The 12,131-nt window shown below is 42.6% G+C and overlaps 1 protein-coding gene across 1 annotated transcript in view; it reads right to left on the reverse strand.

Annotated features, from left to right (window-relative positions):
* Window positions 1–762: 762 nt before the first annotated feature.
* Window positions 763–12,131, reverse strand: part of LOC115195356 (guanine nucleotide exchange factor VAV3) — a 156,882-nt gene continuing 145,513 nt past the window's right edge. The window contains exons 26-27 of the mRNA XM_029755143.1: window positions 1,691–1,842; window positions 763–1,286 (exon numbers count right to left, since the gene is read on the reverse strand). Of these exons, the coding sequence (XP_029611003.1) occupies window positions 1,242–1,286; window positions 1,691–1,842 (197 nt within the window). The 3' untranslated portion in view covers window positions 763–1,241. The remainder of the gene's footprint in view (window positions 1,287–1,690; window positions 1,843–12,131) is intronic.

The following is a 12,131-nucleotide window of genomic DNA, read 5'->3' on the forward strand; positions in this document are numbered from 1 at the left end:
CTCAATGTGAGCAAGACAAAGGAGCTGATTGTGGACAACAGGAAAAGGCGGGCCAAACAGGCCCCCATTCACATTGACGGGGTTGTAGTGGAGCGGGTTGAGAGTTTCAAGTTCCTTGTTGTCCACATCACCAACAAACTATCATGGTCCAAACACAGCAAGAATGCCGTGAGGAGAGCATGACAATGCTTTACCCCCTCAAGAGACTGAAAAGATTTGGCATGGGTAACCAGGACCTCAAAAAGTTCTATAACTGCACCATCGAGAGCATCCTGACCGGTTATATCACTGCCTGGTATGGCAACTGCTTAGCATCTGAAGGTAAGGCGCTACTGAGGGTGGTTCGTACAGCCCAGTACATCACTGGGGCCAAGCTTCATGCCATCCGGGGTGCACACAGCAACAGCCCCGTACCCAGCCTGCTGTACAGCTGGAGAGATGAGAACATGGGGAGGCTAACAGCAAAGACAACCCAACACAGGGAGGTTTGTAGGGGAGAATGTGGGTGTGTGTGTGTTGTGTTCAGTTATTGTAATCTGTGGGGATGGGTTTGGGAGGTGTTTCATGACAGCGTTTCCAGCCGTGTGTGTGTGTGTGTGTGTGTGTGTGAGTGAATGGGGATGCCGCTGCATCAAGTCATCAATAATCACCAAGGTAAGTGGAACAGAGCAACACAGGCAAGGTCAGGACAGACGAAGCCCTGCGGTGTGGCAAATCCCTCCTCTCTCAGTCTCTTCTTTCGCTCTCTCTTTTCTCTTTCCCTTTAGACAGTCTTAGCTGTATCCTGAGTGGTGCGGATGGATGGATGGATGGGCGGCATTTAAGAGACAACCTGCAGTAGCTGAGTTAGGGGAGAGAGGTGGAAGTGAGGGAGAGAGGGATGGAGGGAAGTAGGGATCTGCGTTCTGGCAAAGGTCCTTCCCATGCTGACAGCCAAGCTGCTAGTCTGTTGATGTGGCAGACCATAGAGAACCAGTCACTAGTCTGTTGAAGAGGCAGACCAGAGAGAACCAGTCACTATTCCATCTAGGAACCCTCTATTCTCCCAGGAGGATTCTGGGTCGTTATTGAGGCAACAGCCAATAGGAGGGTCAACCATAGAATGTCAAGTTCTCAGCTAGCAGTCAGATAAACCATAGAATGTCCAGTTCAGGCCTAACAGCCAACCGGTTCACTCTGTCGGTCTCTCAGTCTCTCTGTATTTTCCTTTTCTTTCATTTCATTGTGTTTTTCTCCATGACTCACTCCTCTCCTTCCTCCACATAGGTAGATGGAAACCAGCCCACCTGCGGAAAAAAATAAGAAAGGCAATGAGAAATGAAAGGGGGAGTAGTGTGTATGGGGGTAATGGGTGTGTGGGTTTGTGTGGACTGTTGTTACAGATGCTTGCATCAGGTGAGCATTCATCCACCTGACTGTTAGCATGTTAACCAGATAACCTGTACTATCCCCCTGTAAAGAGAATCAGGCGTTACTAGATAACACCACCCCATCTATCCCCCTGTAAAGAGAATCAGGCGTTACTAGATAACACCACCCCATCTATCCCACTGTAAAGAGAATCAGGTGTTACTGTACGTTTGTGTGTTGTTTTGTATGTGAGTCTCTCTCCCTGACTCAACAGGAATATAACAGACAGGTGATTGACTGAAGAAACTGATTGGCGTCTGGGGGGCGGGGGGGCACTCACCCTGCCGTTGACCTCTCCCCTCCACCAGCCATTGGCTCCTGACTTGGTATAGATCTTCACTACGTCTCCCTCCTGTAGAGACAGCTCTCTGGTGTCCCTGGAGCTGAAGTCATAGCGGGCTTTCGCCACACCTATCACCTTAGGGGTGAACACTGTGGAGAGGGGGGGGCAAAAAGAGAGAGAGAATTGGAAAGGGCACTAGAAGTCTGCATCACCCGGACTCACCCAACTAGAATCTGAAGTCAAATGTCTACTGTTTGCTGATGATCTGGTGCTTCTGTCACCAACCAAGGAGGGCCTGCAGCAGCACCTTGATCTTCTGCACAGATTCTGTCAGACCTGGGCCCTGACAGTAAGTCTCAGTAAAACAAAAATAACAGTGTTCCAAAAAAGGTCCAGGTGCCAGGACCACGAATACAAATTCCATCTAGACACCGTTGTCCTAAAGCACACAAAAAACGATACATACCTTGGCCTAAACATCAGCACCACAGGTAACTTCCACAAAGTTGTGAACGATCTGAGAGACAAGGCAAGAAGGGCCTTCTATGCCTTCAAAGGAACATAAAATTCGACATACCAATTGGGATCTGGCTAAAAATACTTGAATCAGTTATAGAACCCATTGCCCTTTATGGTTGTGAGGTCTGGGGTCCGCTCACCAACCAAGTATTTGCAAAATGTGACAAACACCAAATTGAGACTGTATGCAAATAATGACTGTATGCAAATAAGAGACCAAATAATGCATGCAGAGCAGAATTAGGCCGATACCCGCTAATTATCAAAATCCAGAAAAGAGCCGTTCAATTCTACAACCACCTAAAAGGAAGCGATTCCCAAACCTTCCATAACAAAGCCATCACCTACAGAGAGATGAACCTGGAGAAGAGTCCCCTAAGCAAGCTGGTCCTGGGGCTCTGTTCACAAACACAAACAGACCCCACAGAGCCTCAGGACAGCAACACAATTAGACCTAACCAAATCATGAGAAAACAAAAAGATAATTACTTGACACATTGGAAAGAATTAACAAAAAAACAGAGCAAACTAGAATTATATTTGGCCCTAAACAGAGAGTACACAGTGGCAGAATACCTGACCACTGTGACAGACCCAAACTTAAGGAAAGCTTTGACTATGTACAGACTCAGTGAGCATAGCTTTGCTATTGAGAAAGGCCACCATAGGCAGACCTGGCGCTCAAGAGAAGACCGGCTATGTGCTCACTCCCCACAAAATGAGGTGGAAACTGAGCTGAACCTTCTAACCTCCTGCCAAATGTATGACCATATTAGAGAGACATATTTCCCTCAGATTATACAGACCCATACACTCCCATATCTACTGGGTGAAATACCACAGTGTGCCATCACAGCAGCAAGATTTGTGACCTGTTGCCTCAAGAAAAGGGCAACCAGTGAAGAACAAACACCATTGTAAATACAACCAACATTTAATGTTTATTTATTTTCCCTTTTGTCCATAACATGACATTTGAAATGTCTTTATTCACCCTTCTCTCTCTCCCTTTCTTTCTCTCTCTCTCTCCCTTCTCTTTCTCTCTCCACCCATCTTTCTCTCTCCCCTTCCTCTCCGTCTCTCCACCCATCTTTCTCTCTCCCCTTTCTGTCTCTCTCTCTGTCTATTTCTCTCTCTCTACCCCTGTCTCGCTCTCCCTCTCTCTCGCTCTGTCTATTTCTCTCTCTCTACTCCTCTCTCGCTCTCCCTCTCTTTCTCGCTCTCTATTTCTCTCTCTGTCTGTCTCCCTTTCTCTCACACACATGGATGTTATCCTCTCTTTCACTCCAGACAGTCTGAGGGAGATGTTGAGGCATGCATAATCACATCACCCTCTTTTCTCTCTCATCCAAGCCCCATTTAAAGGAATGATTTGTTCAAAGCCGGGGCACATGCCGTCCAAATGAAGTGTCTGTTTTGATTGTGGCCTGGATTGTGTCAACAGCATAATCCATACTCATACGGGTGGCTGGTTTAATTATAAACTAGACCATTTGAAAGGAGGAACATTTGAAGGTTCCTTCAATCTGTCTCTTCTTGGATGCTATGCCATCTTAAACTGACCATAGACTGTTATCTTCAACAGACCATAGACTGTATCTTATTGGATGATCAATTATCTTCTACAGACCACAGACTATGCTATCTTTAACAGACCACAGACTATGTTATCTTTAACAGACCAAAGACTATGTTATCTTTAACAGACCAAAGACTATGTTATCTTTAACAGACCAAAGACTATGTTATCTTCAACAGACCACAGACTAGGTTATCTTTAACAGACCAAAGACTAGGTTATCTTTAACAGACCACAGACTAGGTTATCTTTAACAGACCAAAGACTAGGTTATCTTTAACAGACCAAAGACTAGGTTATCTTTAACAGACCAAAGACTAGGTTATCTTTAACAGACCAAAGACTAGGTTATCTTTAACAGACCAAAGACTATGTTATCTTTAACAGACCAAAGACTATGTTATCTTTAACAGACCACAGACTATGTTATCTTTAACAGACCACAGACTATGTTATCTTTAACAGACCAAAGACTATGTTATCTTTAACAGACAATAGAATCTTTAACAGACCAAAGACTGTTATCTTTAACAGACCAAAGACTATGTTATCTTTAACAGACCACAGACTATGTTATCTTTAACAGACCAAAGACTATGTTATCTTTAACAGACCATAGACTATGTTATCTTTAACAGACCAAAGACTATGTTATCTTTAACAGACCAAAGACTATGTTATCTTAAACAGACCACAGACTATGTTATCTTTAACAGACCACAGACTATGTTATCTTTAACAGACCACAGACTATGTTATCTTTAACAGACCAAAGACTATGTTATCTTTAACAGACCATAGAATCTTTAACAGACCAAAGACTGTTATCTTTAACAGACCAAAGACTATGTTATCTTTAACAGACCATAGACTATGTTATCTTTAACAGACCATAGAATCTTTAACAGACCATAGACTATGTTATCTTTAACAGACCAAAGACTATGTTATGTTTAACAGACCAAAGACTATGTTATCTTTAACAGACCAAAGACTATGTTATCTTTAACAGACCAAAGACTATGTTATCTTTAACAGACCAAAGACTATGTTATCTTTAACAGACCAAAGACTATGTTATCTTTAACAGACCATAGAATCTTTAACAGACCATAGACTATGTTATCTTTAACAGACCACAGACTAGGTTATCTTTAACAGACCAAAGACTATGTTATCTTTAACAGACCATGTTATCTTTAACAGACCACAGACTATGTTATCTTTAACAGACCAAAGACTATGTTATCTTTAACAGACCATAGAATCTTTAACAGACCAAAGACTGTTATCTTTAACAGACCAAAGACTATGTTATCTTTAACAGACCATAGACTATGTTATCTTTAACAGACCATAGAATCTTTAACAGACCATAGACTATGTTATCTTTAACAGACCATAGAATCTTTAACAGACCATAGACTATGTTATCTTTAACAGACCACAGACTAGGTTATCTTTAACAGACCAAAGACTATGTTATCTTTAACAGACCAAAGACTATGTTATCTTTAACAGACCATGTTATCTTTAACAGACCACAGACTATGTTATCTTTAACAGACCAAAGACTATGTTATCTTTAACAGACCATAGAATCTTTAACAGACCAAAGACTGTTATCTTTAACAGACCAAAGACTATGTTATCTTTAACAGACCATAGACTATGTTATCTTTAACAGACCATAGAATCTTTAACAGACCATAGACTATGTTATCTTTAACAGACCAAAGACTATGTTATCTTTAACAGACCAAAGACTATGTTATCTTTAACAGACCAAAGACTATGTTATCTTCAACAGACCAAAGACTATGTTATCTTCAACAGACCACAGACTAGGTTATCTTTAACAGACCAAAGACTAGGTTATCTTTAACAGACCACAGACCAGGTTATCTTTAACAGACCAAAGACTAGGTTATCTTTAACAGACCAAAGACTAGGTTATCTTTAACAGACCAAAGACTAGGTTATCTTTAACAGACCAAAGACTAGGTTATCTTTAACAGACCAAAGACTATGTTATCTTTAACAGACCAAAGACTATGTTATCTTTAACAGACCACAGACTATGTTATCTTTAACAGACCAAAGACTATGTTATCTTTAACAGACCAAAGACTATGTTATCTTTAACAGACAATAGAATCTTTAACAGACCAAAGACTGTTATCTTTAACAGACCAAAGACTATGTTATCTTTAACAGACCATAGACTATGTTATCTTTAACAGACCATAGAATCTTTAACAGACCATAGACTATGTTATCTTTAACAGACCAAAGACTATGTTATGTTTAACAGACCAAAGACTATGTTATCTTTAACAGACCAAAGACTATGTTATCTTTAACAGACCACAGACTATGTTATCTTTAACAGACCAAAGACTATGTTATCTTTAACAGACCATAGAATCTTTAACAGACCAAAGACTGTTATCTTTAACAGACCATAGAATCTTTAACAGACCAAAGACTGTTATCTTTAACAGACCAAAGACTATGTTATCTTTAACAGACCATAGACTATGTTATCTTTAACAGACCATAGAATCTTTAACAGACCATAGACTATGTTATCTTTAACAGACCAAAGACTATGTTATGTTTAACAGACCAAAGACTATGTTATCTTTAACAGACCAAAGACTATGTTATCTTTAACAGACCAAAGACTATGTTATCTTTAACAGACCAAAGACTATGTTATCTTTAACAGACCAAAGACTATGTTATCTTTAACAGACCATAGAATCTTTAACAGACCATAGACTATGTTATCTTTAACAGACCACAGACGATGTTATCTTTAACAGACCAAAGACTATGTTATCTTTAACAGACCATAGAATCTTTAACAGACCATAGACTATGTTATCTTTAACAGACCACAGACGATGTTATCTTTAACAGACCAAAGACTATGTTATCTTTAACAGACCAAAGACTATGTTATCTTTAACAGACCATAGACTATGTTATCTTTAACAGACCAAAGACTATGTTATCTTTAACAGACCAAAGACTACTTTATCTTTAACAGATTATAGACTATAAAAAAAATCCGCCCCTCCAGAAACCTCTTCCTTCAAGCCAAGGATCCAGATCCCGTTCTGCGTGTGTGTTAATTTAAGCACACCATTCTTTATTCTAACAGAGATGCTGCTCACTCTCGCCCTCCCTTCATGTTTCGATCTTTACTCCTCTCTTCTGAACCCCTTATGATGTCTCTGCCTCATATTTCTGAACAGCTGGAAAAAAACACCTGCAGCCTGAAGTCTGGACACACCGACTCATTCAAGGGTTTTTCTTTATTTGTACTATTTTCTACATTGTAGAATAATAGTGAAGACATCAAAACTATGAAATAACACATGGAATCATGTAGTAACCAAAAAAGTTTTAAATCTAAATATATTTTAGATTCTTCAAAGTAGCCACCTTTTGCCTTGATGACATCTTTGCACACTCTTGGCATTCTCTCAACTAGTTTCATGAGGTAGTCAACTGGAATGCATTTCAATTAACAGGTGTGCCTCATTAAAAGTTTATTTGTGGAATTTCCACAAGTGAAGGGAAGAGGTGAGAGGAGGAGAGCGCATAGATGCGAGAAGGAATACAACGTGGCTGCTATGAAAGTGATCTGTGTTTACGTGTGATCAGGGGTGTATTCATTCCGCCGATTCTGTTGTAAAACTTTTCTTAAACATAAGCAAACGGAACTAAACAGGGATAAACATACCTGGATTTGTCCAATAGAAACTCTAATTTGCAACAGTTAGACTAATGATTACACCCTAGATCAGCTAGATGCATGCAAGAGTTTGCAAGGCGGTTTTGAATGTGTCACTGTCTGTCACCTCAAATTTTACTCTCAACATGTGTGCATCTACGCTGTAAACTTTCATTCATACGCTAGGTTGTAGTAACCTCATGATGGGTATAGGGATAATTGTAGTATCATGTAGTAGTCTTAACCTATCAATGTTACATTGAACTGGGTGAATGGAATATGAATGACTGTCATCCAATATGCTGTAATAGAAATAAGGACATGTCCCTCATCTTAAAAGGCACCGAACGCCACTGATGTAGACTATATATCCAAAAGTATATGGACACCCCTTCAAATTAGTGGATTCGGCTATTTCAGCCACACCCGTTGCTGACAGGTGTATAAAATCGAGCACACAGCCATGCAATCTCCAAAACAAACATTGGCAGTAGAATGGCTTTACTGAAGAACTCAGTGACTTTCAATGTGGCACTGTCATAGGATGCCACCTTTCCAACAAGTCAGTTCGTCAAATTTCTGCCCTGCTAGACCTGCCCCAGTCAACTGTAAGTGATGTTATTGTGAAGTGGAAATGTCTAGGAGCAACAATGGCTAAGCCGCGAAGTCATAGGCCACACAAGATCACAGAACGGGACCGCCGAGTGCTGAAGCGTGTAACAAGTAAAAATAATCTCTCCTCGGTTGCAACACTTATTACCAAGTCCCAAACTGCCTCTGGAAGCAACGTCAGCACAATAACTGTTCGTCGGGAGCTTCATGAAATGGGTTTACATGGCTGAGCAGCCTCACACAAACCTAACATCACCATGTACAATGCCAAGCATCGGCTGGTGTGGTGTAAAGCTCGCCACCATTGGATTCTGGAGAAGCATTCTCTGGAGTGATTAATTACTTTTCATTATCTGGCAGTCTGAGGGATAAATCTGGGTTTGGTAGATGCCAGGAGAACGCTAACCGCCCGAAAGCATAGTGCCAACTGTAAAGTTTGGTGGAGGAGGAATAATGGTTCCAGTGAAGGGAAATCTTAACGCTACAGCATACAATGACATTGTTGATAATTCTGTGCTTCCAACTTTGTGGCAACAGTTTGAGGCAGGTCCTTTCCTTTTTCAACATGTACAAAGTTAGGTCCATACAGAAAGGGTTTGTTGAGATCGGTGCGGTAGAACTTGACTGGCCTGCACAGAACCCTGGACTCAACCCCACTGAACAACTTTGGGATGAATCGGAACGCCGACTGGAAGCCAAGCTTAATCACCCAACATCAGTGCCCGACATCACTAATGCTGAATGGAAGCAAGTCCCTGCAGCAATGTTCCAACATCTAGTGGAAAGCCTTTCCAGAAGAATGGAGGCTGTTATAGCAGCAAAGGGGGGACCAACCCCATATTGATGCCCATGATTTTGGGATGAGAAGTTCGATGAGCAGGTTTCCACATACTTTTGGTGATGTAGTGTATTTGTGTAAAACGTAAATAGCTGCATGCAGCATACTCACCTCCTAAAAAAATAGCGTTAAATTGTGCTTATGATTACTAAGACAGGGAATGCAGTAGTTAGAACAGTTTTGTGTAAGTTTGTAGGCTACACAGACTATAACGCGACCCAAAGGTTGCGTGTTCGAATCTCATCATAAACAACTTTACAGTTTGAGCTAAATAGCAACATTTTAACTACTTACTAATGTTTTGCTACTTTGCAACTACAGTAATTAGCATGTGAGCTAACCCTTCCCCTAACCCTAACCTTAACCCTTTAACCTAACTCCTTATCTTAACCCTAACCTTAACCCTAATCCCTAGCTAAAGTTAGCCAGCGAGCTAACATTAGAATTAGCCACCTAGCCAACGTTAGCCACAACAAATTGGAATTCATAACATCATATGTTTTCAAATTCGTAACATATTGTTATTTTTGCAAATTCATAACATACTGTATGATACAAATTGTAATTTGTAACATATCATACGAAATGGATGATGGACATCCACAAATGAATACATACCATACGAAATGTAACATAGCATACTAATTGGAGCGTCTCGGATCTACGTAGAAAATATAACGAAATGCTCTGAGACAAAGTTGGCATGTGTGAGAGAGCGTGCCAGACAACCTCTGTCTGCCGCTGATGTGAAATACCTTGACTGAAATACCTGTCTGCCTGCCTGTCTGTGAGCTGCAGTCATGCACACAGTAAGATAACAAAGGAAAAAGACGGATATGGAGCTGGAGCTGGTTAGCTTTGCTCGGTACATGGCAGGTTTGGCCTGTAATACTACTGCTGTTGTGGAAAAATGCTTCACTGGCCTGACAGCTTAAATAGGCTGATTTGATTGGTCTGCAAAGCTGTCTGTCAGGGTCACTGGGGTGTGATATGATGACCCAGTTACGGTCAGTCTATTTGGCTCGCCTCATTGTCTTGTCACATGTCAACATCTTGATGCTAACACACACATATGAATAAACACTATGATTGCACACACACATACAGAGTGTAACAAATATGCACGCAGGCATGTACACAAACACACATATACCCACAGAGATGCATATACCCACATAGAACCCCTGACCCCCCTGCACACACACACACACACACACACACACACACACACACACACACACACACACACACAAACATTTCCAGCAAGATGGAGGGAGCGAGGTGAGATGGAAGGCTGGGAGAGACGATGGAGGCAGTGATAACTGATCTGGGACTAGACTAGACTCACTACGCATGCTAAGTAGTCAGAGCCCCACAATGAAAAGAGTAGGAATAAGGAGACGTGGTACCTGACCAGAAAGGAGCAGAGGAGGGAGGAACAAAGCAGTAGCCCGCAGAAGTTACATAAGACAGCCCACAGAGCAATGAATCTATGGCAGGGGAGAGGAGAGGAGAGGAGAGGAGAGGAGAGGAGAGGAGAGGAAAGGAGAGGGGGGAGTAGGTAGGGGGAGAGGAGGGGAGTGAGCAGGTAGGGAAGAGGAGGGAGCAGGTAGGAGGGAGGGGAGGGGAGGGAGCAGGTTGGGGAGAGGAGGGGAGGGAGCAGGTAGGGGAGAGGAAAGGAGGGAGCAGGTAGGGGAGAGGGGGGAGTAGGTAAGGGGAGAGGAGGGGAGTGAGCAGGTAGGGGAGAGGAGGGGAAGGAGCAGGTAGGGGAGAGGAGGTAGGAGGGAGGGGAGGGAGCAGGTTGGGGAGAGGAGGGGAGGGAGCAGGTTGGGGAGAGGAGGGGAGGGAGCAGGTAGGGGAGAGGAGAGGAGGGAGCAGGTAGGGGAGAGGGGGGAGTAGGTAGGGGGAGAGGAGGGGAGAGAGTAGGTAGGGGGAGGAGGGGAAGGAGCAGGTAGGGGAGATGAGGTAGGAGGGAGGGGAGGGAGCAGGTTGGGGAGAGGAGGGGAGGGAGCAGGTTGGGGAGAGGAGGGGAGGGAGCAGGTAGGGGAGAAGAGGTAGGAAGGAGGGGAGGGAGCAGGTAGGGCAGAAGAGGTAGGAAGGAGGGGAGGGAGCAGGTATGGGAGAGGAGAGTAAAGGAGAGGAGAGTAAAGCAGAGGAGGGAGAAGAAGAGGAGAGAGAAAAGCATGTTAAATCCCAACTCTAAATTAACATGCAAAAGCAGCAGCAGGCAGTAGAAGAGGCAGTAGAAGAGGCAGTAGAAGAGTGCAGTAGAAGAGGCAGTAGAAGAGGCAGTAGAAGAGTGCAGTAGAAGAGGCAGTAGAAGAGGCAGTAGAAGAGGCAGAAGAAGAGGCAGTAGAAGAGGCAGTAGAAGAGGCAGTAGAAGAGGCAGTAGAAGAGGCAGTAGAAGAGTGCAGTAGAAGAGGCAGTAGAAGAGGCAGTAGAAGAGGCAGTAGAAGAGGCAGTAGAAGAGTGCAGATTGATAGATGAACAGAACCTCCGATCAGAAACCCAAACAACCACAACAATCTCACTGAGTTGGTGAAATTGTACATAATGGTCGCTCCTTAGAATGCCCTATTAGTCCACTTCCTATTTCTAGTCTATATTTTAAAAAACTCAGGGAGAGCACTGGAGTTGAAATCTTGATTAGAAAAAGTCCATTCCTTTTTAGAATGTAATGATTTATTGATTTATTGTTGATTCATTTAACATACACTCAATTCTTCAAATGCTGCTTCATATTTAATGAGCAACTGAATGGACGTTAATGGTATTGAAATGGAATTTAACCAACTGTCCTCCACTATGTCCAGACTGCTTCTTTGTGTATGTGTGCGTGTTTACCCCAAAGCCGATGTCACCGTAAGGACCTGCTATCTGCTTTGGCCCTCATCCTGGTACCATATGATGTCCCATCTGACAAGCAGTCACAGAGCTAATGGCTACTGCTATACAGCCCAGACCATATGTTCACCCTGCTCCCAGTCACAGAGCTAATGGCTACTGCTATAAAGCCCAGACCATATGTTCACCCTGCTCCCAGTCACAGAGCTAATGGCTACTGCTATACGGCTCAACATAGAGAAACGTTTTATTAATGAGCCACCATTGACTATCCAGACTAACACACTGTCTACTGTGTGAG

The sequence above is a fragment of the Salmo trutta genome, chromosome 6 (assembly GCF_901001165.1).
Source record: "Salmo trutta chromosome 6, fSalTru1.1, whole genome shotgun sequence".
NCBI classification, from domain to species: domain Eukaryota; kingdom Metazoa; phylum Chordata; class Actinopteri; order Salmoniformes; family Salmonidae; genus Salmo; species Salmo trutta.